The sequence below is a fragment of the Myripristis murdjan genome, chromosome 13, assembly GCF_902150065.1.
Source record: "Myripristis murdjan chromosome 13, fMyrMur1.1, whole genome shotgun sequence".
Taxonomy (NCBI): domain Eukaryota; kingdom Metazoa; phylum Chordata; class Actinopteri; order Holocentriformes; family Holocentridae; genus Myripristis; species Myripristis murdjan.
The window spans coordinates 34,882,907-34,906,490 of record NC_043992.1 but is presented as its reverse complement, the minus strand read 5'-3'; the positions used below and the strand labels follow the sequence as shown (position 1 = coordinate 34,906,490).

At 41.0% G+C, this 23,584-nt stretch overlaps 1 protein-coding gene across 2 annotated transcripts in view; it reads right to left on the bottom strand.

Annotated features, from left to right (window-relative positions):
* b3glcta (beta 3-glucosyltransferase a) overlaps nt 1–18,988 on the bottom strand; it is an 80,186-nt gene extending 61,198 nt beyond the window's left edge. For both annotated transcript variants that reach the window (XR_003929231.1, XM_030067275.1), the window contains exons 1-2: nt 18,670–18,988; nt 10,801–10,844 (exon numbers count right to left, since the gene is read on the bottom strand). Coding sequence is in view for 1 of the 2 variants with exons in the window: in XM_030067275.1 (XP_029923135.1) it covers nt 10,801–10,844; nt 18,670–18,736 (111 nt within the window). In the remaining variant the exon portion in view is untranslated. The remainder of the gene's footprint in view (nt 1–10,800; nt 10,845–18,669) is intronic.
* Nucleotides 18,989–23,584: the final 4,596 nt, after the last annotated feature.

Genomic DNA, 23,584 nt, shown 5'->3' with positions numbered 1-23,584 from the left:
AGTGGACTGAGGGGGTTTAACACTGAAATCATCAACATGTAATGTCGACGGTAAGTGTCAAATGGTTCGCACTTTTACTATTTTATATAGCTGAGGATGTTGTTGTTATTAAGCTCTACTGCAGATATGCCAGAAATTTTTTAATGTGATGTCACTTCATGTATTATTTCACGAAACCAAAAACTGGACCCAGATATCATGAATGCAAGATGCATCGCCTACAGCTGCTTTATCCCACATGTTACTGGGTGAATTTTTCCCTCAACAAAAGACTTTTTATTTCAAATTCCTTGGCTACACTTCAGTGGATTCCCACACTTGAGTGACATGAGTGTGGGCTACAAATCTTTCCCCTGTAAGAGATTTTATGGTCAACGGCAGAGAGCACTCAGATCAGGTCTAGCATCATTTTAACCATTACAGAGAAATGAATTGTTCTCGGCTCAGAGAGCTGGCTCTTTTTGGCCTTTACTAGCTTCTGCACCTAGGTAGCCGTCTCCTTAATCCCATTTGACAGCAGGCTGTCTGCCATTTGCAGTGGGGTCCAGAAACCCATAGGTGTTAAAAAAGGAATTGCAACGAGTCCACACTGTCCATCTGAAAAGGTTAGTCTCACCATCCCTTGAGTGGTTTTGATCTGAGAACAAGAAAGGCACCACAGTGCTGATGCAGACAGACAGAGATATTGTGTCTGCCAATAACTCTGACAGCGTTCTCATGTAACCTCACAACACCAGCAGCACCGCAGTGAAAGCTGTCCCGTCTGCAGAGTAAATGTGTAAACTTGTCAAGACGGATGCTGAGCCGTCTTAATAATTGTTGTGTAATCTAAGGACACCTGCTAAGACGGCCCTTTGATCCCTGCATTTGATTTGGCAGCTCTTCACATACAGGGCAGGCCTGGCTTCCTGCCTTGCCTCTCTTTCTCCCAGAGGGTACAGACGCTCCACTGATATGAGTGACCCGTCATGTCACATTAGCTTTCTGCTCAGTGATGGCAGGAACTATTCAAGGTTGTAGGATTTCTGAATTTTGAGATACGAGTGGAAAATGTGACATATAGAGAAGTCGGCCAGAAAGCACAAGTACTCCGATGGCAGACAACAGTTATTTTTTCAGTGATGCGTCTAATTTAACCTTAGATTCTGGGAATGCTTATTATTATTATTTTTTTATTTAGTTCATGGTAAAAAAGAAAAAAAAAAAACACTATAATAACATAATTACAGTATGAGAATATCAGGAAAGGCCCCAGTACTTGACTGTATGCGAACAGGCTTGATGTGCTGTCTAAACACGATCTCTGTGCATCTCCATTAAGTGTCTGCAGAGCAACACACAGTTTCCAAATAAAAACAAAATTGTTAGTTTCATTTTCCAAGAAGCTTTCAAGCAGACTGGATGGACGTTTTAAAATCCTTTTTGTACCCATCCTTCATTACAGGCTGCGAGATGCACTGGCGTACAACATTCACTTTTCATACACAAGCACAAAGAATTAATGACTTAATGACTTGATAAGTCGGAAGCCTCTAAACATCAGCAGCTTCTTTCCTCTGTTAGTGTTGGGTTCCCTTTGAAGGACGGGAGGGAGGAGGATTGCACACCGGTGTTTAGAGCCGCTGACCACATGAAAAGTAAAAGTGTGAAGGGAAGGTCGTTGCACGCTCTTAGCCTCGATACAAGTCTGCAGTATCATTTTTGCATCATGGCTACGAGGGTGTGACTGCCTTCATGCAGTTGTCGACTACAAAGAAAATTAGTGAGAAAAAAAAAACAATCGCTTAAGCTGTCCATGTCAATCACTAGCAGAGACAACTGATAAATCCTGGAATGAAAACTTAAATCATTAATGCTAACTATTTTGTCCACAAGTTCTTTAAGGTCACTGTATGCAACTTGGTTTTTACACAAGATCTTCTACAACACCTAACTCTCCCACAAACCTATTCCCCTTTGGTTTAATTATTATTTTTTTTTACATTCCCAAAAAAAGAAAAAAGAAAATCTTCTTGATCACACAAGAACTAAATTATCTCACTGTGCTACCATGGGGTTGGTGGATGAGCTGCAGAATTTTGTGCTGCAGAAGATTCAACCCAAATATATTTTAGTTAGTTTATCATCATGTACTTGCAAAGACGTTTGCTTCTTAGGTGGAAAGCAGAGGGCAAGAGAAGAGGGATAGAGAGTGCAGCACAGATGCTGGCACATCTTCCGGCACAGGAAGGCAGGTGTCGGTATCGGTCAAGGCAACAGGCCTGGTAAGCTTCGAAGAACACAAGGCACAACTGTCTGAGGCTATTTACACAGCTGAAGTGTCCTTGAGCAAGTCACTAAACGCCTAGCAGATACAGGGGGGCTGTTGAGTAGCTGCCCCTGCCCTCTGACATCTGACCTTGCATGGGGGAAAGCATGAGGAGCTTTCCTCTCTATTTATATGCTGCAAAGAGCCTAACACAGACTGCATGGGACAACACAAACGCTGAACATTAGGCAAGCAAAGAGTGTATGATAGTGACCAAACAAATGAAATTACAGGTAGACAGCTTGTCACTACAGGAGTCCAGAGCACTATTGTTCCCTTTGCATTAAAAGTGAAATTACTGGAACTGTGTGGGAGCGCTCGCAGTTAACTTTTCGGGGAAAAACGGTTTTCAGTTTATTTTCATGGTGTTCACTCAAACGATGAGCTGTGTGCACCGCAGTCCAGTGAACACCACCACGCCTGCATGACAAACACGCTGTCACAAAGCTGCAACTCTCCTGGAAAGATTTATTATGATAAACAGCCGCATGTCAGGGACAAAATGATAGGCAATCAAAGAGCTTTAGTGTCTTGAAAATTTGTGTTTCTATGATACATTAAAGTCAGGTTTTGTTGCACATATGTACTATCCTATTCAGTGGAAAATTATTTTCAAATTCCAATTGTTAGGATTAGTGGACAGGTATCCACAACATCCATAATACTGACAGTATAGGGGAAATGCTGAACTGGAGATATAACGTTTATGCCAAACAGGCTTAATGTGCAATAAAAAAAAAAAAACAGGAAACATTTAAAACCACAACTGTTAGCATTCAAATATAATGAATTGCTGATAGATACTGAAATTGTATTTTATAAAATTTTGTTAAGCTAAGAAATAAAATAACTTCTCTGTTGATGTGAATACAACTGAGTCGCCATTTTTCTCCTTGCATACAAAAGTGCACAGATTTGCAGTGCAGCAGTATGTAAGCAGATTTAGTTTGTAACTTGTGATCACTTTTATAAACAAGTTCACACACTGATACGGATTATGTGGCACCACTGATTCTTGAACAAGAAGTAAGAAAAAGTTGTTTCCAGGGGCACTTAGAGGGTGTGGGTGAAGGTGCCCTGAAAGTACAAGGATGATTTATAGCTCTAATACACAACTTTTTATACACAACTTCCATACAGACCACAACAATTATTGAAGGAGACGGCGAACACAGACAATCTGCAAGTTAAAACAAGGCTCACCCTTGTTCTGGAGAAGGTTTTTGTCACACCTTTCACCTTTCACTGCTCTCTCGCTGCTAACTGCACTCTGCTGTTGTTGTTGCAAAGACTTCCCTTCAGTGGACAGCCGTGGCCAAGCTCACCACTGGCTACTCCCACATCCAATGATCTACACCCATAAATGTCTCAAGCATCATCATCATCATCATCACACTCAGGCAACTAAGGGATTAAGTGCATGCAGTTTCACACAGAGCCAGACTGAAAGCTGTGGGGTTACAAGGAAACGCGTCACTTGAGTACTGTATGATGGCTGTTATTGATCCCTCTTAACCTGTCATCGAGATAAAAATATAACTTCTCTAAGTGTTCCTCATAAAAGAAGAGAGTTTTCATCATGTCCACTTGATCCTCCGTTGGAGCCATCAGCTGCTCATACTGAGGGTATCGCTGATAACAGTGGCGGTTAATGGAGGGAATGTACTGCCTGCTATACTGTGAGTGCCCGTGGTTTATATCTGATTGCAGAAGGTGAGTCCCTGGTTCCTGTGGTTAACACTGGCAACTCTGATAGATGTTTGGACTCTTAGACATTAAATCCTTAGTTTCAGCTCAGCTCAGCTCATTGCACAGGGGGCTAGAGCAGTGACTTTTCAATCAGCAGGACTGAAGTGAAGTGGAGCTGGATACACAAGGTTATACTCAAAGTTCAAACAAGTAAAATATCAAACCCAGTCATCTCCTTTTGAGTATCACTGCACTCGGGCTGCCCGCTGAAAGCCAATGATTCAAATCACCTATGATAGAATCCTAGCATTTGACAGGGAAGCTGGAGATGAGCTTTTTTAAAAGGCAGTCAGAGTGCACTTCCATACTGCTGTAATGGCCCTTTTGGATTGTCCGGGAGACTTTTTTTAACTCGGGATTTTCCAGAGCATGTTACGTTCAGGTTCTGCCTTTTGTTACCTTTTCCACTGCATTAACCAACCATGAAGGATAGGAGGTGCTCCATAAAAACAGTATTCACATTTTTATAGTCTTACTTTATTTCCCCCCACTGTTTAGCGGAGCACAGGACGCCCAGCTCTTCCAAATGCATTGAAATTTCAAACCCTTTTTTTCCCCCCATCATCAATCAATCAATCATTCTCATATTGTGCTGCATTTGTAAATGCTTGGGTTATCAACAGCTGCTTTGTGGAGGCACTTGCCAGTCTCTCTCTCGTTTTGAGCCATACACTGTTCATATTCAGTGACGTGATTGTGCACCAAATGTTGAAACACATTGGTGGTTTTACCTTTGGTGACTCAAAGTCTTTTTCCACACTGTTTATATATGACTTCTTTTTGTGTGGTGTCATCTTCTCTAAAGCCAAAATCAGTTTAAGCTCTCCTCCATGTTGCTTCAATGTTGTGGACTGTCATGTGACCACACACATGGTAAGTATGTTTGTAGGGGGACATTACATGAACACACACAGTGGGGAAAGTATACAGAATTTTTTTATTTAAGATTATGTCGGTCAGAGGTTGTGAATGTCGGTTTCGATCAGTTTTCGATTAATTGCCCAGCCCCACTGATGCTTTTTTTCTCTGCATTTTTTCTCCCGGCATGGAAAGGGCAGCTTTCCCCTGTTCTGCCTCCGGAGAGATGCAGCCTCCTCTGGCCCCTGCTTCTGCAGGAGCTGCTGTAAAGAGACCATTTTCCATTCACATCCTGCTTGTTGCCCCAGGATAGCGTGCAACACAGCAGAGTTACTGGTATGTTGTTTGTTAAACTGTGCACACGAGGCATTCAGAGTAGATTTTCTATTCCCTCCAAATACTGATCAGCACATGCACCTGGTACAACTAGCAGCACTGTTTTCCTGCATGTTGTCGCCCTTTGTTTTTTTTGCTGACTGCTTTGTGTTGTTGTTGTCTGATAGCTCATATTTACAGAAGTGTTGCCAAGTCACCACTTGGACCAATCAAGATGACGGCCCTGCTAGCTCTTCCTAAAAGTTCCTGGAATTCAGATTGTAGTATCCCCTCTTGAGCTTCCAGAACCTGTCAAACAGCCTTCAGAGTGCAGCACGCCTCGGTAAGTTCTCGCAGTCGAAAAGGGCCAAAACGTGGTCTATTTCTGCCAAGATGCACTTCCGTGATCAAAGATACAAACAGCAACTCCACAAACAGAGCGAGAGATGCACGCAGATACACTGCTGATTTCAGCACTTCTGTAGTATTTCTACAGTCATTCAGTGGCATCACTGCCGCTGAAAATACACTCCACAGATGATGACACCGCTACAAGAAAAAAACTAGGTGCAACACTGAAAGAACCATGTATCTAGGCCTACTAAGCCTACGCTGTTTAATTTGCACAATAATTTAATCACTGACTTTTCTAATGCTTAGAGAAATAAATTCTAACAACATCATTTAACCAGATGCTCTTGCAACAGCTTTTGGATCTATACAGGAAATGTAAAGAGGCAAAGGGGACGTCGTGAGCACTTCTTCCACTATTGCAGCAGCACATATGCACCGACAAGAAACCACCACGGCCAGAACGGAGCCCCGTGAGGAAGATTGTGAGATGTTTGTAGCCGTTGTGAAACTTAATTAATGTATCCACTGTAGATCAGCAGATCGCCAGGGGAGATCTGAGAGTAGTTTCTGTCCCTCTACCGTTGGAGAGCTGTCCTGCAGTAACCACTACACCGGAGGAAGTTAGTGCGCTGGCTGTCGACAAGCTTCACACAGCTGTCAAATGGTGAGAACGGCTGCGCAGCTTATATCATTTGTAATTTTAATACCATGCCATGTGCAGCAGCTGACCACTGCAAAGTTACGCTAGTGCTTATTGGGTTTTTAATCTACAAGCAAAACACAATACACGCTAAAACTTAAAATCCCAGCCCACGCAGCCATGATTTAGTGGTTTTAGATGTAAACAGTTTAGTATGGACGCCCCCTCTCCACAGAATCTGGACAGTCAGGCTCTTGAAATTAACAGTGATCTAAGTGTGAGATTGAACCGGATCTACCTGTGAGCTGTCTCATTATTCCCTCTCATTATTCTGACAAAGACACAAAGTAATTCAAATTGGCTGGCAATTACAGCTTCATGTAGCTGTCTTAATGGCTCATACAGATTTTAAATGGTCAAATATGTGGCTATGATTCTGTTGCATTTGACTATGATTCAATTATTCCTTTTACCTTCATAAGCATGTTCTATTGACACTGAAACTTGTGGCACTTGTGTGTTTTCTGAATGCCGGAAACACTGTGAATTAAAAGATGAATAGTCAAACTGTTGTATTTGAATGGTCAAATTTTACTCAGCTGATGAAATTCAGCTGAGTCAGGTACAGCGCTACACGACCTACGACAACAGGTGAACAATCTGAGGGTACGCGACAGGAGAATCAAGATCCTCATGCAAGTACTGACTGTGACTTCGGTTGTTCAGATGTGACAGACAAATGACTACAAACAAATGTTTGCAAAATGATGTTAGGCAGAACATACAGAAATAATTCACAAACAACATGTTATTGTCCAATCAGTCACGACGAGCTGAAAAGAGTATGTCATTACGGAGTGCCGCAGCTCCTTCTCCTTGACATCGGTCATTATGCAAACAAATGGCTGGCACTCTGAAATTGTGTGTCATCTGCAAGTAGCTGGAAGACAAAGAAGATCCTCCCTCCCCGAATGAATGTGGAACTGATCAACAATTTAAATGGAACTCTGTGACTGTCAATAAACTAGTCGGCTTTACAATTACACTGAGTTAAAACAGCGGAAACAACAGGCGGAAGAAGGGTTTAAACGTACTGCCTGGTTTAAAAGTTTACGAGGGCACCATTTGGCATTTGAAATATCTTTGAAATAATTCAGATTTTGTCCTTTTTGTCTGTGAAGCAAATCTTGTCTTATCCCTCTTCTGGGAACGCAGCCAGAAAATGAAGCCGAGAAAGTGTTTGGATTATATAACTTCATGAGGCCGGCGTTTAGCCTTTGAAAAACACTTGGAATAATTCAATGATGAACCAAGAGGATACCAGATCAGTGCCTTCAATTGCCTCTACTGTACTACTGTATGATGTGGCCGAGTTCTTGTGTATGGAGTAAAGCTTCCATCTCCAGCCTCGCTGTCTTGCTTCAGAGAACACAGCCTGAAGGTTAAGAGCAGCAAGTGTTCAGTCTTTTTGTGGAAAGCCTCCTGCTTGAGCCACGGCGTTTCCTTTGAGGGCGTCCCCACGGACCTTGAGGAGACTCTGCCGTAGTAGCAGAGTGACAGACACATTAAGTAGCTGAAGTTATTCATGGCCTTTGAAGGATACTCGACCAGAAGTTAGTACATAATTTCTCACGGTGTGTAGTCCTCCTGCATCCCTTCAGTGTTGTGCGTCCTGCGAGTGCATAAGATCAAGGCGCCGGTGCTTACATTAGCAAAGATGTAGGTGCACTTGTTACTTAGGCTGCTTATTAAGCCCTGCAGCAGCACACCATCTCGGCACCTGTGCTCGCCTGTGCCAACTTTTCTGAGTCCTTCCAAGTTAAAATTAATGTCAGTCATCAGAGGCTGCCTTCAAAGGACTGTGGTCTGTGTTCAAAGAAAGCCCCTGAAAATTACAGTGTGATGTCCAGCAATGCTGTCACACACTGCACACTCTGTACACTATAAAGCTTTCTGTAGCTATTACATACAACAAACAATACTGATCAAAGCTGGGCGACAACTTTTTGAAAACGTGCCCAAAAATGAAAGCTGGGGTAAATTCGCACTGTAATTAAGCGGCTTTTCATAATTTGTTTGCACGTCGGATGGGAGCAAACGCAAGGTGATGAGACAGCCACTGGGGAAAACACACATCTCAACTCGGAAAACATGACACCAAGAACCATGTGTGTAAGAAATGTGTGTGTGTGTGTGTGTGTGTGTGTGATAGAGGGATTTCATAAAGTGGACAAGATAGGCTGAAAGAGATGTTTTGAACTCACAGCTCCTTAACCCCAATCTAATTTCAAAGCATGCATATTGGTAAATGGTACAGATTATGATTTTTTTTTTTTTTGTTTGTTTGTTTCTGTTTTGACGTTCAAGATTTTCTTTGCTGACTACGCCGGGGCTGACTGCTGCAAAAGCTGCTGCAATCAGCCTTGATCTGTCAGGGTGAAAAACCTCTGGGTTAAACTGGGATACAACTTACACAGTGTCGCCTAAGGTTAAGTCAGAGGAATTAGTCCATGCCCTATTTTTCTGTGTCTTTACCGTGTGAGTCTTTAATGTTTGCTGCTTGGAGTTGAGCTACACAGTATAGGAGAGAAAAAAAAACAACAACTATGTGCTCTATGTTCATCAACGTAGTGCTGAATGCAGCGAATTACACCAAAACTCCACCAAAAACACAACTGAGCACAGAAATGCTTTCAACTTTCAGGAAAACTTTAAAATGTTCAAGACGTCAAAACTGTTTGTTGTGAACTAGACTAGCCAGACTAGACTTGCGTATAACTTGGCACGGTTTTGAGCGAGGATTAATCCTCTGCGGAATGAGCCATAATTAATTGCTTTGTTCAAAGAGCGACTTACTTTCGAGCTCATGATTTAATTCTGTTTGAGTCTGCAAATTTATAATGACTGTCAGGCTTCCCGTCGTGGCCCACATGTAAAATTCCATGACTTTTCCATGACGTTCAATAACTGGAGCGCTGACCTAAAATTCTTATTCTTCCTGATTTGTTGTTTTTACCCCAATGTTCTTTTTTTTTTTTTTTAGCTCAGGAAAGTTCGCAGGGTTCACAATCTGGCTTCCACTTTGGCTTGATGTGGAGAAAAGACAAGATCTGCAACAACAAATTTGTGAAACAAGTTGTGAAAAAACATTTCGGTATATTACTGTAAAGTGACCCTTTTCTAAAAAATCTCTGTTATTCCCTGCCTTTCCCTGGCTCTCCTCATCTGGCTTGCACCTCCCAAAATTGTTTGCTACTCCAGAAAAGCCACGGGCAATGGGAACCCTGGGGTGCCAATGCATTTGTTAAAAACGAGCAGACTGAAGGCAGAATGAAGGAGATGAGCTTCCACCACGGCCCCGTGGTAACTAGGCAACGCCCCCCTTGGCGAGCTCTCAAAGGCACTAACAGGCAGACGTCAGGGTCACGATGGGAGGAGAAGGCGAGAGATAGAAATCAACTTTGAAATGTTTATTGGTGTTGCTTCTCTAATGCTTTTCTCCGACAGCATTTACGTCCAAAACTATAACAACTGTCAAGAGACAAAAAGAAAAATTATAGAGCGCTTTCCTAGTTTTTAGAATGATGATTTCTTTTCACACCATCACTTCAGACATCACTTTTGTTCCCGATTATGTTTCCATTCTTTTCTTTTTTTTTCCATTTTCATATTCATTCCCTGAACGCCTTCCTTCTCCTGAATGGATGTGAATTAAATCTTCCCCTCTTCACTTTGGCACAGCTGTCCCCTAATCCTCCTTTTTATGGAGGAAAAAAAACCTTCATCAGGATGTGCTATGACTGAGCTTTTTTTTATTTTTACTAATAATGCAGCACTACAAAAAACACTTCCGAAGGAAAACTGATTTAAGCAAAGTTTAATATCTCTGAAGGCCATATGAGTGATCATTATCTTTGTGTACGTTCCTAATAAATGTAATGAGAAAGCGAAAAGCAGCTGTCTCGAGATGGGTTTCTTTCTCTTTTTTTTTCCTTTTCTGTAGTTTTTTCCTTGATGACAATTTCTGCCTAACATCATTTCACAATCAGCGAGATGAAAAAGTAACAAAGTGAAAGGGTGAAGCATCGACTGAGGGGACAGAAATGGCTGACATCGGTAAAAAGCAACACAGTAATTTCCCATTTCTGTGATGCTAAGCACCTCTGCCAAGAGCCCCACTGTCAAACTTTTCTCACACCAATAAGAAGTAGAGCAACTGAACATGTTAATTATTTATTGAGCAGCAACTGCAGACTTAGAAATGCAGCAGGAAAATTATCTGACACTTGAGGGAGAGGAAACAGGGTATGGATTTGTAGAGCAGTGATCTACCGGCCATTGATCAAACCTTTTTTTTTTTTTAAAGCATGAAGATTTATGTGAGTTGCTCAGGTAGTAAAGATTAACAGAGGTGAGGAAATTGGGAAATTAATGAGGAACATGGTAATCACAAAGAAAATAGCAAGAAACCAACAAATTGTCAGCTTAATTTGCATGCAAGAAAATATATATATATATATATATATATATATATATATATATATATATATATATATATAGCCAAGGCAATCTTTACCTGTGAGCCTTTTCCTGAGCTGCCCGTGGCAAGGTTGATGTGAACTGTAAAAACAAAAAAGGAGAAATTTCATTTAATTTTAGACACCGATATAAACAGCAACTGATCCTTTTAGACTGAATCACAGACTGTCTCTTTCTGCCTTAAGGCTAGATCACTCTTCTAAATAAAAGTTGCAATTAAAAGGCGGGACTCAGGAAAAAAAAAAAAAAAAAAAAACGCCTGCCTCATGATATAATTTTTGCAAAAAGGTTAGTTGAGAGGGATTTAAAAGATACCTCGGAGCCCAGTTCCTTCGTGCTGAGTCTATGTTGGATTTCTGAGAGCGCTGCACCCCGTTCATCTATCCAAGTTTGTAATTAGAGCCCAGAGAGCTTCTATCCAATTACATCGCCATCGATTCTGAGACAAGAAAATCTTAGCGAGACGATTCCCAGGATTTCAAATCAATACATCAAAAACACCGGCGTCATTGAGAATGAACCTATGCACCCGTCAACATCAGATCAGGCAACGGTCTGCACCCCGACTTCAGCTTTAAATCGGACTTTAATCAGAGGGTAGGACACAGGAGACAAATCTCATTTCTGCCTGTCAGGGGGCAACCAAAAGTGTTGATTAAAGACAGATAATCTGCAAGATTAATGAAAACACAGATAGAAGTTCCCTCTATAGTTAAACATCCACCATCTAAGATACAGTCAGTACTGTGATTTTAATAAAGTCTTAATATAACTCTACATAATACATATTTTATAGCATAAATACACTCTGTGACTACTTTTCTAATCCAATCTCCAGTAAATTGGTCAGAAATGAATGCTACCCATTGTAGAAAGAAACTCTTAAATTATGTAGAGAGCTCAGTTGACTTCAAAACACTTCTATGTGTAAAGCCTGGAGTAAAACCACCATTTCAGAACAAACTTGAACAATGTTACGAACCTAATTATTTTAGTAATGAGCACACCAGGAAGACAGTGGGGATGCATGCCAGTTTTTCGAAAATTACAATCCAAGCCACGGCAACACTGCTTTTTCCTTGTGCTACTTTAAGAAATAAGGCAGAATAAACGGGTCTGGACGGGATGGAAACACCTCTGTAAAATCTCTGAGTTCAGAACCTAATTAAGGTAGTGCCCTAATCTCACAGACAAAATCTCAAAGCCCCATTAACTTGTTTCCATTAGGCTTGAAAAAAAAAAACGGCCGCAGCATCCAAGTGTACTGTATCTCACAGGGCATATAAAACTCTTAAAGAAAACCCTGCACTACTAAATTACACAGTATAATAGTATAGTATAATAGAACTTGTACTTATTTCAAAGTTAACCATTAAATTGCCTGCTTTTTCATTAGCGATTAGGAGTCAGCTAAACCATTTACAGACGCTCGAAAGTGAGTGGATCCTGATTGCAATGTAGAGTTCAGACACATAAGACAGGAGCCACCAAATGATGGGTTCTGCGCTGAAACGGAAGCTTACAGAGCTACAGACTGCCTGCATCCTCATCTGGCAAACCCAGTTTCTGTCAGGATTAAAAATGCAGCATTTGGCTTGAAACAAAGCTTCCTACAGGAATACATCCAAGTTCACAATGCATTCTGCTACATCTGCCGCAAAAACCCTCACGATCTTTTTCATGGCGCACCCTGGAGACGAAGAGGCAGAGACGCGCAGAAGTTGAGGGGTACATCCTTCATGATGTCACCGGCGCTGATGCAGGAACCTCACACCCGACAGATTCTCCTGATCGTATTCCAGCAACATTTAAACAGCCCAACAACGACGAAAACACACATATGTTCCGTAATTATAGACATATGCTGTGCAAAATAACTCGAAAGGGCTCTCATATGTTCTTCATATGGAAGCCGACTCTACAGGGCGGGTTGATATAGCAACATTATGAGGCTAAATATTGTCAGGGATATTTATAAACTGCACTAAAGTGAAGGGACTTAATTTTTTATTAGACTGTTCTGGCTGCTCTATTGTCTCTGCCGGCTTGGTCAACATATCCACATTTCCTCTGACTGTTTATTAAAAATCATGTGTGTACATCTTATGAAGCTGAGGGTGGAGCCCCCAACTTCTCTCTCTGTCTCTGTCTACAATATCGTCACAATGCTGGATGAATATTGAGATACTGGGTCAAAGATATCGTGATATTTAATTCGGTCAATTTTGCTCAGCCCTGCTACCATATGCTATATCTTGCTGACCTTAATTCAAAAAAAGAGACATTTGACTGTGTGATTGATAAGTGATGATCTACTTCAGTGACAGATGGGTGATGTCTGATTTACTCGTTGCTCAAATCCAGGACTTCAAGATGCAAAATGATGGTTAATTGCTCTAAAAACCGTTTGGAGTCGACTGATTAAAGAAGTGCAGAAAAAGACCGTAATGCATCACTGAGTCGGGCCAAAGATGAAAATTGTGTACATTCAACCTTCACATTTCCTGCTTATTTTATTCCTCCTGTCAGTTGAGTCTACAGTAAACAGCGCCCATTTCAATGCAGTTGTACATAGAGCATCTTTAAAAATTCTTTTTGAAATGAATACAGGGCCACATGTGGACACAAAAATGGAAAAAACATGAGATACAGTTTTCATTTTGAACTGAATCCCATTTAGAAAGACAACTACACAGATTAATTTGCCAATATGAAGCTGAGTGCCACTATGCATTGTGTCACCTTTAAAATAAGTAAAACAATCACCGCTTTTGTGTATGTTTAAATAAATAAACAAATAAATGAGAGACAAACAGTGCAAAGCAGAAACTGCAAAATTATTTCATGTAGTGAGGGGAAATGTCTTGAAAATCTTGGCATGTGCCACAAAAAGATAAACTTCACTGGAAAAAAGTCAGTCATTGCAAGTCAGAGCTCACCACAGAGATCGGTGGTTGTTTGAAAGCAGTTGCTAGAGGATGCAAAACTGTGGCCTTACAAATTTTTTTTTTTTTTTTTTTTTTTTTTTTTTTTTAAAACTCAGGTAGTCAGGTAGTGGTAGCAAAACAAAACGAGACAAAACTGTTAAACATGGTGGTGGATGTACACTGATACTGAACTGGCAGCCACCTCCTCGGACTCGTTAAGTCCAATGAAGCATCTCTCCGGGAGCCTGTCCTACAGCCACAGAGCAGGAGGCCATTTAACAGGACGAGCAGCGGCCGTACAGCATAAATACTGCTCCGATGTCCCTACATCGTCCCACATGATGATGCGCACACACACACACACACACACACACTGCAATGATGAACAAATTCAACTGATTCAGCACTTTCATGATCACCATCATGAAGTTCACAGCCGTCCCAGGCCTCCACATTCAGCTGATCTGAGCATCACTGAACCTTCAGGGGAACTTCTGGACACTGAAGTGCAAAGTACATTTCCACGTCCTTTATCTCTTAAAAAAAAACAAAAAAAAAACAAGATGGGTGTTTCCTTTCTGCTGGATGTTTCAGTGTCCCACTAAACACAGTCGAGGACAGCAGGCATGTGACGACTGAAGCTGTTCTACACCCAGCATGGAACTACCCCTTATTACACACACACACGCACACGCGCACACGCGCGCACGCACACACACACACACACACACACACACACACACACACACACACACACACACACACACACACACACACACACACACACACACACACACACACACACACACACACACATATATGGATAGAGAGAGAGAGATTCACAGGTGTTTCCATGATTTTGTCATTTTGCAAGTTACAGCAGGCGTATTAAAAATGTTCATTACAAGAATCAACTATTTTAATCACTCAAACTTTTTGAAACAGAGCTTCTCTTTAGTTTACATTTGCCCTTGATGGCTTTCCAGCAGATAAGTGTTAACACTTTCAAGACAACATCCTGAAGCATGAGGCTCCAATCTGTGTAGGAGTTGGAGGGCAAACTCCTGTATTATCTTACTGCACGACATGGGAATTAAGACCAACATATTTTACTTGTTAAGTATTTAAGAGTAGAAAAATAAATATTTACAACTGCAAACAGTTAAAGAGTTTATTATCCATTCATGCCTTTAGGCATGCAGGGGAATGGTAAAAACATAACAGAAAATAATGCGGTAGGAGTGGCAGAAACTCAAACTATCTAAAGTGGTCTAAGAGGAAGACTTTGCTCAAGAACATTAAGTGCACTGGGGCTGAAAATGGACAATCACACTCATTTACATGCATAATTCTTCCATTACAACTCCAATGCACAGTAAGCTCATCTGTGCCATGTGGCGCTCAGGCTTACCTCACCCTCAAGCCTCTTTAACCTCTGTTTTTATCTTTTTCCAGTGTTTGCAGAAACTTAATTACGAGAACACAATATTTCTTTATATGTGTGTTTTCCCCTCTTTAGTCTCATAACAAAGACAAATGCTTATTAAGAAAACCCTTAGTTCTCAATGTTTCACAGTCCATTGTTCAAAAATGGGATATGAATTGCGACTCATTTGAATATTGCCTTGATTTTTAATGCGTGAACACGCAGGCAAGAAAGACTATGTTCTAATAAAAATAGCTCCCCAAAAGATTGGCACAGATGGGGTGCAGTTCGCACTGCACATACGAGTCAGTGTAATAATAGCATCTCATATGTCTATTTTTGAAAACTGCTCTCCAAAATATTAGCGAAGAAGACAAGGCACAGGCGTCATCTGGCATGGTGAAAGATTAGCATCATTGGAATAAAAGTGGCATTACTTCTAAATGAGTTCACTCTGCCAGAGATTTATAAGAGAAGACAAAAATAAAGATTACTGCCTAAAATTCAACTCATAATGGTCAAGAATTGCACTGAGTAAGAGACTCGTGCTTTTACTTTTACAGTAACCAGACGGATATTTTAGGCGTGCATCTACTTTTCATAACTGTCATTCTGCAGGTGGGTTTGCATGGCAGGAAAACCAGTGTTCAAAGGGTGAAATCGCATTTTACCTGTGTTTCAGCGTGCTAAAGCATGTTAAAGCTCAAGTACCAGGCAGAGCTGAGAAGCAGAGCAGGCTCAGCACTGAAGCTGGCCCCTGGGACCCGGCTACATCTGGGAGTGCACATATGCCCATATCACACTCATTTGATCAATTCAGCCTGGTGTGCGTGGCATGTTTATTTCATGTTTAGGACAGGCCTGCTTCGTTTTCAAATAGATTTTGAAAGCAGAGAAACTCGCGAACACAGTGATGTTGCGTAAGCCTATTGTTTAATACATTTGCAGAGCCACTGGTGGTAGAAATGGGCACAGTTTGGCCAGAAAAACTGAGGTGGTGCTGAACTGAAAAAAAATTGTGGCTTAAAACTTAACAAACATGGTGAGAAAGATCAGATAAACCATGATTTCACCCGCTTTTCCTCTAATTACATATCTCACTAGATTACAGATCTTAAAAATAAACTCAAAATGCATGATCTGAGCTAAATAAATCATTAACACGGTATATGCCAAAACCCTATAACACTTCCTCATTTGACTGCATTCCACTACCACATTCAGTCCAGTATAAATAAGCAGAGGCCACCTGGGCACTGATGGCACAGCCAACGCCACAACATCGCTGCCAGCCTCTTTCTGAAACAGTCTGCATTACAAATGTATGAATTCTTACCAGTATATAGTCTGCCGACAGCAGAGATGCCAAGATAAGGTCTAATATGTCACTATGGAGATGTGTCCTTCAGCTCATACACTTCAACAATAGGCTTCTTTACTCACCTTTCATGTTTTCTTACAAAGATCTCACACAGGTGCTTTAATCCTCAGTTTTAAAAAAAATGGTGTTCTGTGATTGATTTTACGACTATCTTTGAGCGAGCTTGTCAGTGCAAGTCAGAGAATAATCAACACGTGATACATCAATACCACCTCGGGACACTCATGCCGTAAGCTCGCATTAAAAGGGCACAAGTACAGTGCAAGACATCCAAATGACAGAAGGCGAGCCATCAGTGCATGTGCAGGCTCCATTCAGCGTTGTGCTCTGTCATGTGCATTGAGCATGGTGGCACACAGTGTGGCTGAGCAGAAGCAGATGGACTGCATTTCTTTGATTCTGACAGATCCACGTCCTCGGAGAGCTGCGCTCAACTATACATTTTCGTTCAGTGCACTGCATTTTCAAGCTTGGCTAAAAGGGTGCATGTCAAGAATTTAGGTGACAACTCTTTCCCGGGGTGACTAAAAATGAATACAACCGGAGAATGATCTTATCTTATCTTATCTTATATTTTTTGGATCTCCAGCCAACAGTGAGGAGTAAGGGGGGGTCAAAGCTACAGCAGCCAGACAACACATGTCACAAATGCTCCGGCATTCCCACAATATTTACAAATGGCAGAGAGTAAATCAGAGCCACGCAGATTTTCTTTTCCCAAGGTAAGAACATGATCTGATGCAAGCAGCAGGAGGAAGGTAGAGGAGAAAATGACACCAAGTGTGAGCTACATCGATTATTGTAAGCAGAATGCAACCAACAGTAAATCATTAATACAGAATATCATAAATACCAATTCCTCGGTTCATTAGCACTCATATATACACTAGTAACCTGAATTTTTTAAGTATGTAAATGGTTTGCTTGTGGTCTCCCACATCATGACAGCATTTTAAACCCCCCAACCCACCCCCATGCTTTTTATCCATGTGGCTGTTGCCCTTTCTTGCAGAAAAAACAAACAAACAAACAGGAAAAAAACTGTGTATTTCAGACCTTTACCACCGTGACAATTTCCAGGCAGGGGATGTTGGCTTTTCCAGACCTCAGTATTTATTTGATGCATTTCATTCTGTTCAGGCTAACACCCTGACGGTACACTGGGCCAATGTATTACTGGTCACTGGCAGCAATTTTCTCCCCAGCTGCAGCCACCCTGCTCGGTGCACATGAAGGAGCACAACACACAGTGCCGTCTGCACGCACGCTGCACGTGCACTCATCTCTATTACTTTTGCCCTTTTTAATGGGAGGTTAGGGCGTGTGTGTGTGAGTGTGTGACATCCAGGAAACCTTGCCATCGTGGCAATTAAGTATTTGCTTCAATTAAGAAGGCTATTTAAAGTGCAGGCGTGACGGAAGGGGGATGCCATGTCTCAATTTTCTAACTTTACCGGAATAAAAATATGTCCACAAAGATAGAGAAAAATACTAATAAAAAAAAAATTGTACGATGGAAAAATGCAGTGCCACTGTGAGGCTTCATACTTTTGAAGATGAGTTTTGGAACGGAAACAAAAAGCAGTTTTGTTTTTTTTTTTTTGTTTTTTTAAATCAAACAATCGCGGCTGTTTAGTGTGTCATTTTAGTGCAAAGCGTCCAAGATGAGTAAACATGCACGGAATTTGCAGCGCGTCCACTCACTTCCAGCCCCGGGCTTGACAGCGTCGGTGAGGCACACGGGCTGCTACAGAGCCGCTCGTCGCCGGCGAGGAGCAGAAAGGGCGGAAGAGAGGGAGAGCTGACAGCGGATCGATAGTCACTTCAGACCTCCTTTATGATCAATGCAAAAGTAAAAGTGCGGTCGCCGCGGTGCGCCAGCCGCCTGTCTGGCCGGACTGTGCGTGCAGCTCGCCTCTCAACTCCTCAGGAAGTTGAGAGGAATCATGGCTCCACTTCTCCAACAGTTATGGAGAAACACAAACACACGGGGCTGCTTCTCTCCCCGGGGTCGCTCGACACACGGACCGCCACCAGCTGCACGGCCGATTGGAAAACACAATCCACACATTTGATATATTTTCAAACACAGAGTGCGTTGGTGAGTAATGTTGTCCCCCCTGTGCAGCGTCGCCTCCTGACATGAGCATGAGAAAGTAAGTGAGTACTTACAGAAGGAGAGGAAAAGCAAACAGCCAGCTGCCACTTTGTGTCCGGCGTGCGGCTTGTTGGAGAGCATCCTGAGAGACTCCTGTGTGCTGGGTGCTGTTCAAGGCAGCTCGCAGTGCATGAGCTTTTTGACACTGTTTTTCTTTTTCTTTTTTTCTTTTTTTAAACGAGGCTTTTCCTTTTCACTCTTTCACGGAAAACGGGGAGTGTGTTCTGCGTGGTGGCATCCCCACTTTCCGTACAAGGCGCAGGGACGCGCTCTGCCGGCCGACTGAGTCCACTGAGCCCGGCAGCCAGCCGGAGCGAGCGGACACCTTAAAGGGGAACGTCCCGCTTTTCACACAGGGGCACGCTGCTGCCTTCAAGTGCTGCTGGGAAAACAGGCTACCGCCCAGGGTTTGCTAGAGTGAACTAAAACTTAACTAAAAGCTAATTACTGGTTTAAAGACAAAAGAAAAAAAACATTTTAGGTAACTGAAATAAAAATAAAAACCAGACTTTAGGAAAAAAAAAAAAAAAAAACAGATTACCATCCAAAGTTATTAGCGTTAACTAAAACTAAACTAAAAGCTCAAGCTAGGTGTAAAGAAACATTTTAGGTAAATGAAATAAAAATAAAAACTAGACTTTAGAGGAAAAAAAACTAACTGAGACAATATTATGTAATTACCAAAATAAGTCAATTAAAATACAAATATTATATAATATATAAGTTTCAGAATATCTATTCTGGAACTTCTTAAATCTTTCCCCTGAAAATCACCCCCATGCTATAAAAATAATAATAATAAAAAAACTAAAACTAATACTGAAAGTAATGTAAAACTAAACTACAACTAAAATATTTGTAAACAAAAACTAAACTGAAATGAGCAAACCTGCTATGAAAACAAACTGAAATGTGATACCTTACCTTATTTGGAGGATTCGACATGCTCTTAATGACAGTTTGGAAGACTTCAAAAAGATTTGGAGACCAGTAATCTCATATTTAAAACAAGATACAGCACAGCCCTGAGCAGTGCTTGATGGGTGGGGTGGGACAGCGAGGGAGTTAGAGGTCTCATTACTTTTTATTTGAGTTGTTTATTTATTTATTTACTAATTTTGTGATTTATACCTCATGTTTCATATTATGTTTACACATATTTGAAATGAGGCAATGTGTATATCAAAGAATATTGAACTACTGATACTTTGTTTGCTTCACAATAAAAAAAACACCGTCTGGTCTGGAAAACAAACTGAAATGAAATTGAATTGACAACAAAAATAAAAAAGGAAATAAAAATACAAACTAATAAAAAAAAAATACAAAACTATAATAACTGTGGTACAAACTGATTTCTTTGAGTCACGATTTTATTGATCTGGGGTACATAATGTTGTGTCTACAAATTGGACCTGAATGTCATCTTTTCTCCCGCCATGAATTTGCATCTCTGGAATGTCCTGATCTCTCATGTCTTGTTTCCGAGGCTTTCAAAGTGTTTTTGGCCTGAAAATGTGATAAAACTCACCCAAAAGCAACTTGTTTGTTGGTGGCTGCTGCAGCTGAGTGAGGACAAAATGTGCAGATGACATACAGTGAAAATGGCATATATATATATATATATATATATATATATATGTGTGTGTGTGTGTGCGTGTGTGTGTGTATATGTATATACACACACACACACACATATATATATATATACACACACACACACACACACACACATATATATATATATATATATACACATATATATGTATATATATATATATATATATATATGTATATGTATATATGTATATATGTATATATATATATATATATATACAGTACAGGCCAAAAGTTTGGACACACCTTCTCATTCAATGCGTTTTCTTTATTTTCATGACTATTTACATTGTAGATTCTCACTGAAGGAATCAAAACTATGAATGAACACATGTGGAGTTATGTACTTAACAAAAAAAAGTGAAATAACTGAAAACATGTTTTATATTCTAGTTTCTTCAAAATAGCCACCCTTTGCTCTGATTACTGCTTGGCACACTCTTGGCATTCTCTCGATGAGCTTCAAGAGGTAGTCACCTGAAATGGTTTTCACTTCACAGGTGTGCCTTATCAGGGTTAATTAGTGGAATTTCTTGCTTTATCAATGGGGTTGGGACCATCAGTTGTGTTGTGCAGAAGTCAGGTTACTACACAGCCGACAGCCCTATTGGACAACTGTTAAAATTCATATTATGGCAAGAACCAATCAGCTAACTAAAGAAAAACGAGTGGCCATCATTACTTTAAAAAATGAAGGTCAGTCAGTCCGGAAAATTGCAAAAACTTTAAATGTGTCCCCAAGTGGAGTCGCAAAAACCATCAAGCGCTACAACGAAACTGGCACACATGAGGACCGACCCAGGAAAGGAAGACCAAGAGTCACCTCTGCTTCTGAGCACAAGTTCATCCAAGTCACCAGCCTCAGAAATCGCAAGTTAACAGCAGCTCAGATCAGAGACCAGATAAATGCCACACAGAGTTCTAGCAGCAGACCCATCTCTAGAACAACTGTTAAGAGGAGACTGCGCCAATCAGGCCTTCATGGTCAAATAGCTGCTAGGAAACCACTGCTAAGGAGAGGCAACAAGCAGAAGAGATTTTTTGGGCCAAGAAACACAAGGAATGGACATTAGACCAGTGGAAATCTGTGCTTTGGTCTGATGAGTCCAAATTTGAGATCTTTGGTTCCAACCGCCGTGTCTTTGTGAGACGCAGAAAAGGTGAACGGATGGATTCCACATGCCTGGTTCCCACTGTGAAGCATGGAGGAGGAGGTGTGATGGTGTGGGGGTGTTTTGCTGGTGACACTGTTGGGGATTTATTCAAAATTGAAGGCACACTGAACCAGCATGGCTACCACAGCATCCTGCAGCGACACGCCATCCCATCCGGTTTGCGTTTAGTTGGACCATCATTTATTTTTCAACAGGACAATGACCCCAAACACACCTCCAGGCTGTGTAAGGGCTATTTGACCAAGAAGGAGAGTGATGGAGTGCTGCGGCAGATGACCTGGCCTCCACAGTCACCGGACCTGAACCCAATCCAGATGGTTTGGTGTGAGCTGGACCGCAGAGTGAAGGCAAAGGGGCCAACAAGTGCTAAACACCTCTGGGAACTCCTTCAAGACTGTTGGAAAACCATTTCAGGTGACTACCTCTTGAAGCTCATCGAGAGAATGCCAAGAGTGTGCAAAGCAGTAATCAGAGCAAAGGGTGGCTATTTTGAAGAAACTAGAATATAAAACATGTTTTCAGTTATTTCACCTTTTTTTAAGTACATAACTCCACATGTGTTCATTCATAGTTTTGATTCCTTCAGTTAGAATCTACAATGCAAATAGTCATGAAAATAAAGAAAACACATTGAATAAGAAGGTGTGTCCAAACTTTTGGCTTGTACTGTATATATATATATATATATATATATATATATATGGTTTTATCTGCCTTTTTTATTTAAACGGGATGAGTAATCCACATGTTCATCATCACGCATTATTCTTTTTTTTTTCTTTTGTACGAGCCATTTGGGAATAAATATTTCAAAGGGTAGAAAGTGCTTAACAGTTTTGCCAGATGGTGCGCTCGGTGTCTCAGAACTGCACTCCATCCAGCAGATATAACCTCATAATCCAAAGGTCACAATAAGCACGGTAACATTGTGTGCAAAATTAATTCAGTATTAATGAATTAATTTTTTTCTGACTGTGAACTCAGCTCTCTGACCCCCAAGGTTATCAGCTGTATTGATCTATTCTGCAAAAAATACAGTAACTCTGCACTGGTTTGGTTTGCTCACTCAGTGGTTCTCAAATGGGGGTATGCGTATCCCTAGGGGTACGTTGGAGTACTGCAGGAGGTACGTAAGATCTTTAAAAAAAAAAAAAAAAAAGTTAATTCAAAAAATATCAGTCATGCATAATGCCTAAAATAATTACCATATGATATAATAAGTTCAATAAAGAAAAAGTATAAATTTAAATTTCTGGCTTAAATGTGTTCCATGAGATTGTCAAGTAAAAACATTTGTTCACTATGACCAGGCAGCCAAGCAAAAATCCAGAAAATGGATTTGTTGTTGAGACGCTGCAGCCATACAGCTGAAAACAAGGAGAAAGAAGTGAGAAAAAAAAAGCAAAAAGAGAGCCAACAAAATCTCCTCAGTATGAGGTTGTTGTTTTAGATACTGGTGGAGCTGGGTTGGACCTCTTTGTATAGGCTTTTTTTTTTTTTTTTTTTTTTTGCACTGGTCAGGGAGTAGTTGGCTGAAAAAATATTTCAAAGAGGGTGCATTATTGGAAAAAAGTTTGCTAACAGGACAAACTGAACCATTTGCAAACGTGTCCTGTTACATCACGTACAGTCACGGTTGGGGGGGGAGCTGGAGGGGGAGCTGGGGTGGCACTGGCAGCCCCTTAGAGCAGATTGGCTGTCACCTGGAGACGTGACTGTCTGCCTGAGAAGTCAAAGATGTTAAAAATAGCAGGAAGGCTACAGATTCATACTTATGGAAGACCAAGCAGGTCAAAAACACATTGTCACATGGTCAAAAACACTGAAAAACTGAAAAAAAAAATTGTTGACAGCTCACAAACAAGTTTTTATGACTACGCCTACAAGCTGTCCTGTGATCCTAGAAAAGTAGCTGGTTGTACATATCACAGCAGTCCATACAAAGTCATCAGCAACAAAGCTGGAAGTAAGTGTGGGTGTTGTTTGATGTCACATGATTTCATTAGAGAAAGGGATTTGGATTTATTTGAAAATCTGCATGCACTGCAGGTGTGAAGATCCATCAAGTTCTACATTAATGCACACATAAAGATTTCCTTCCTTTGATCAGTTAAATTGTGCTAAGTGGAGAACAGAC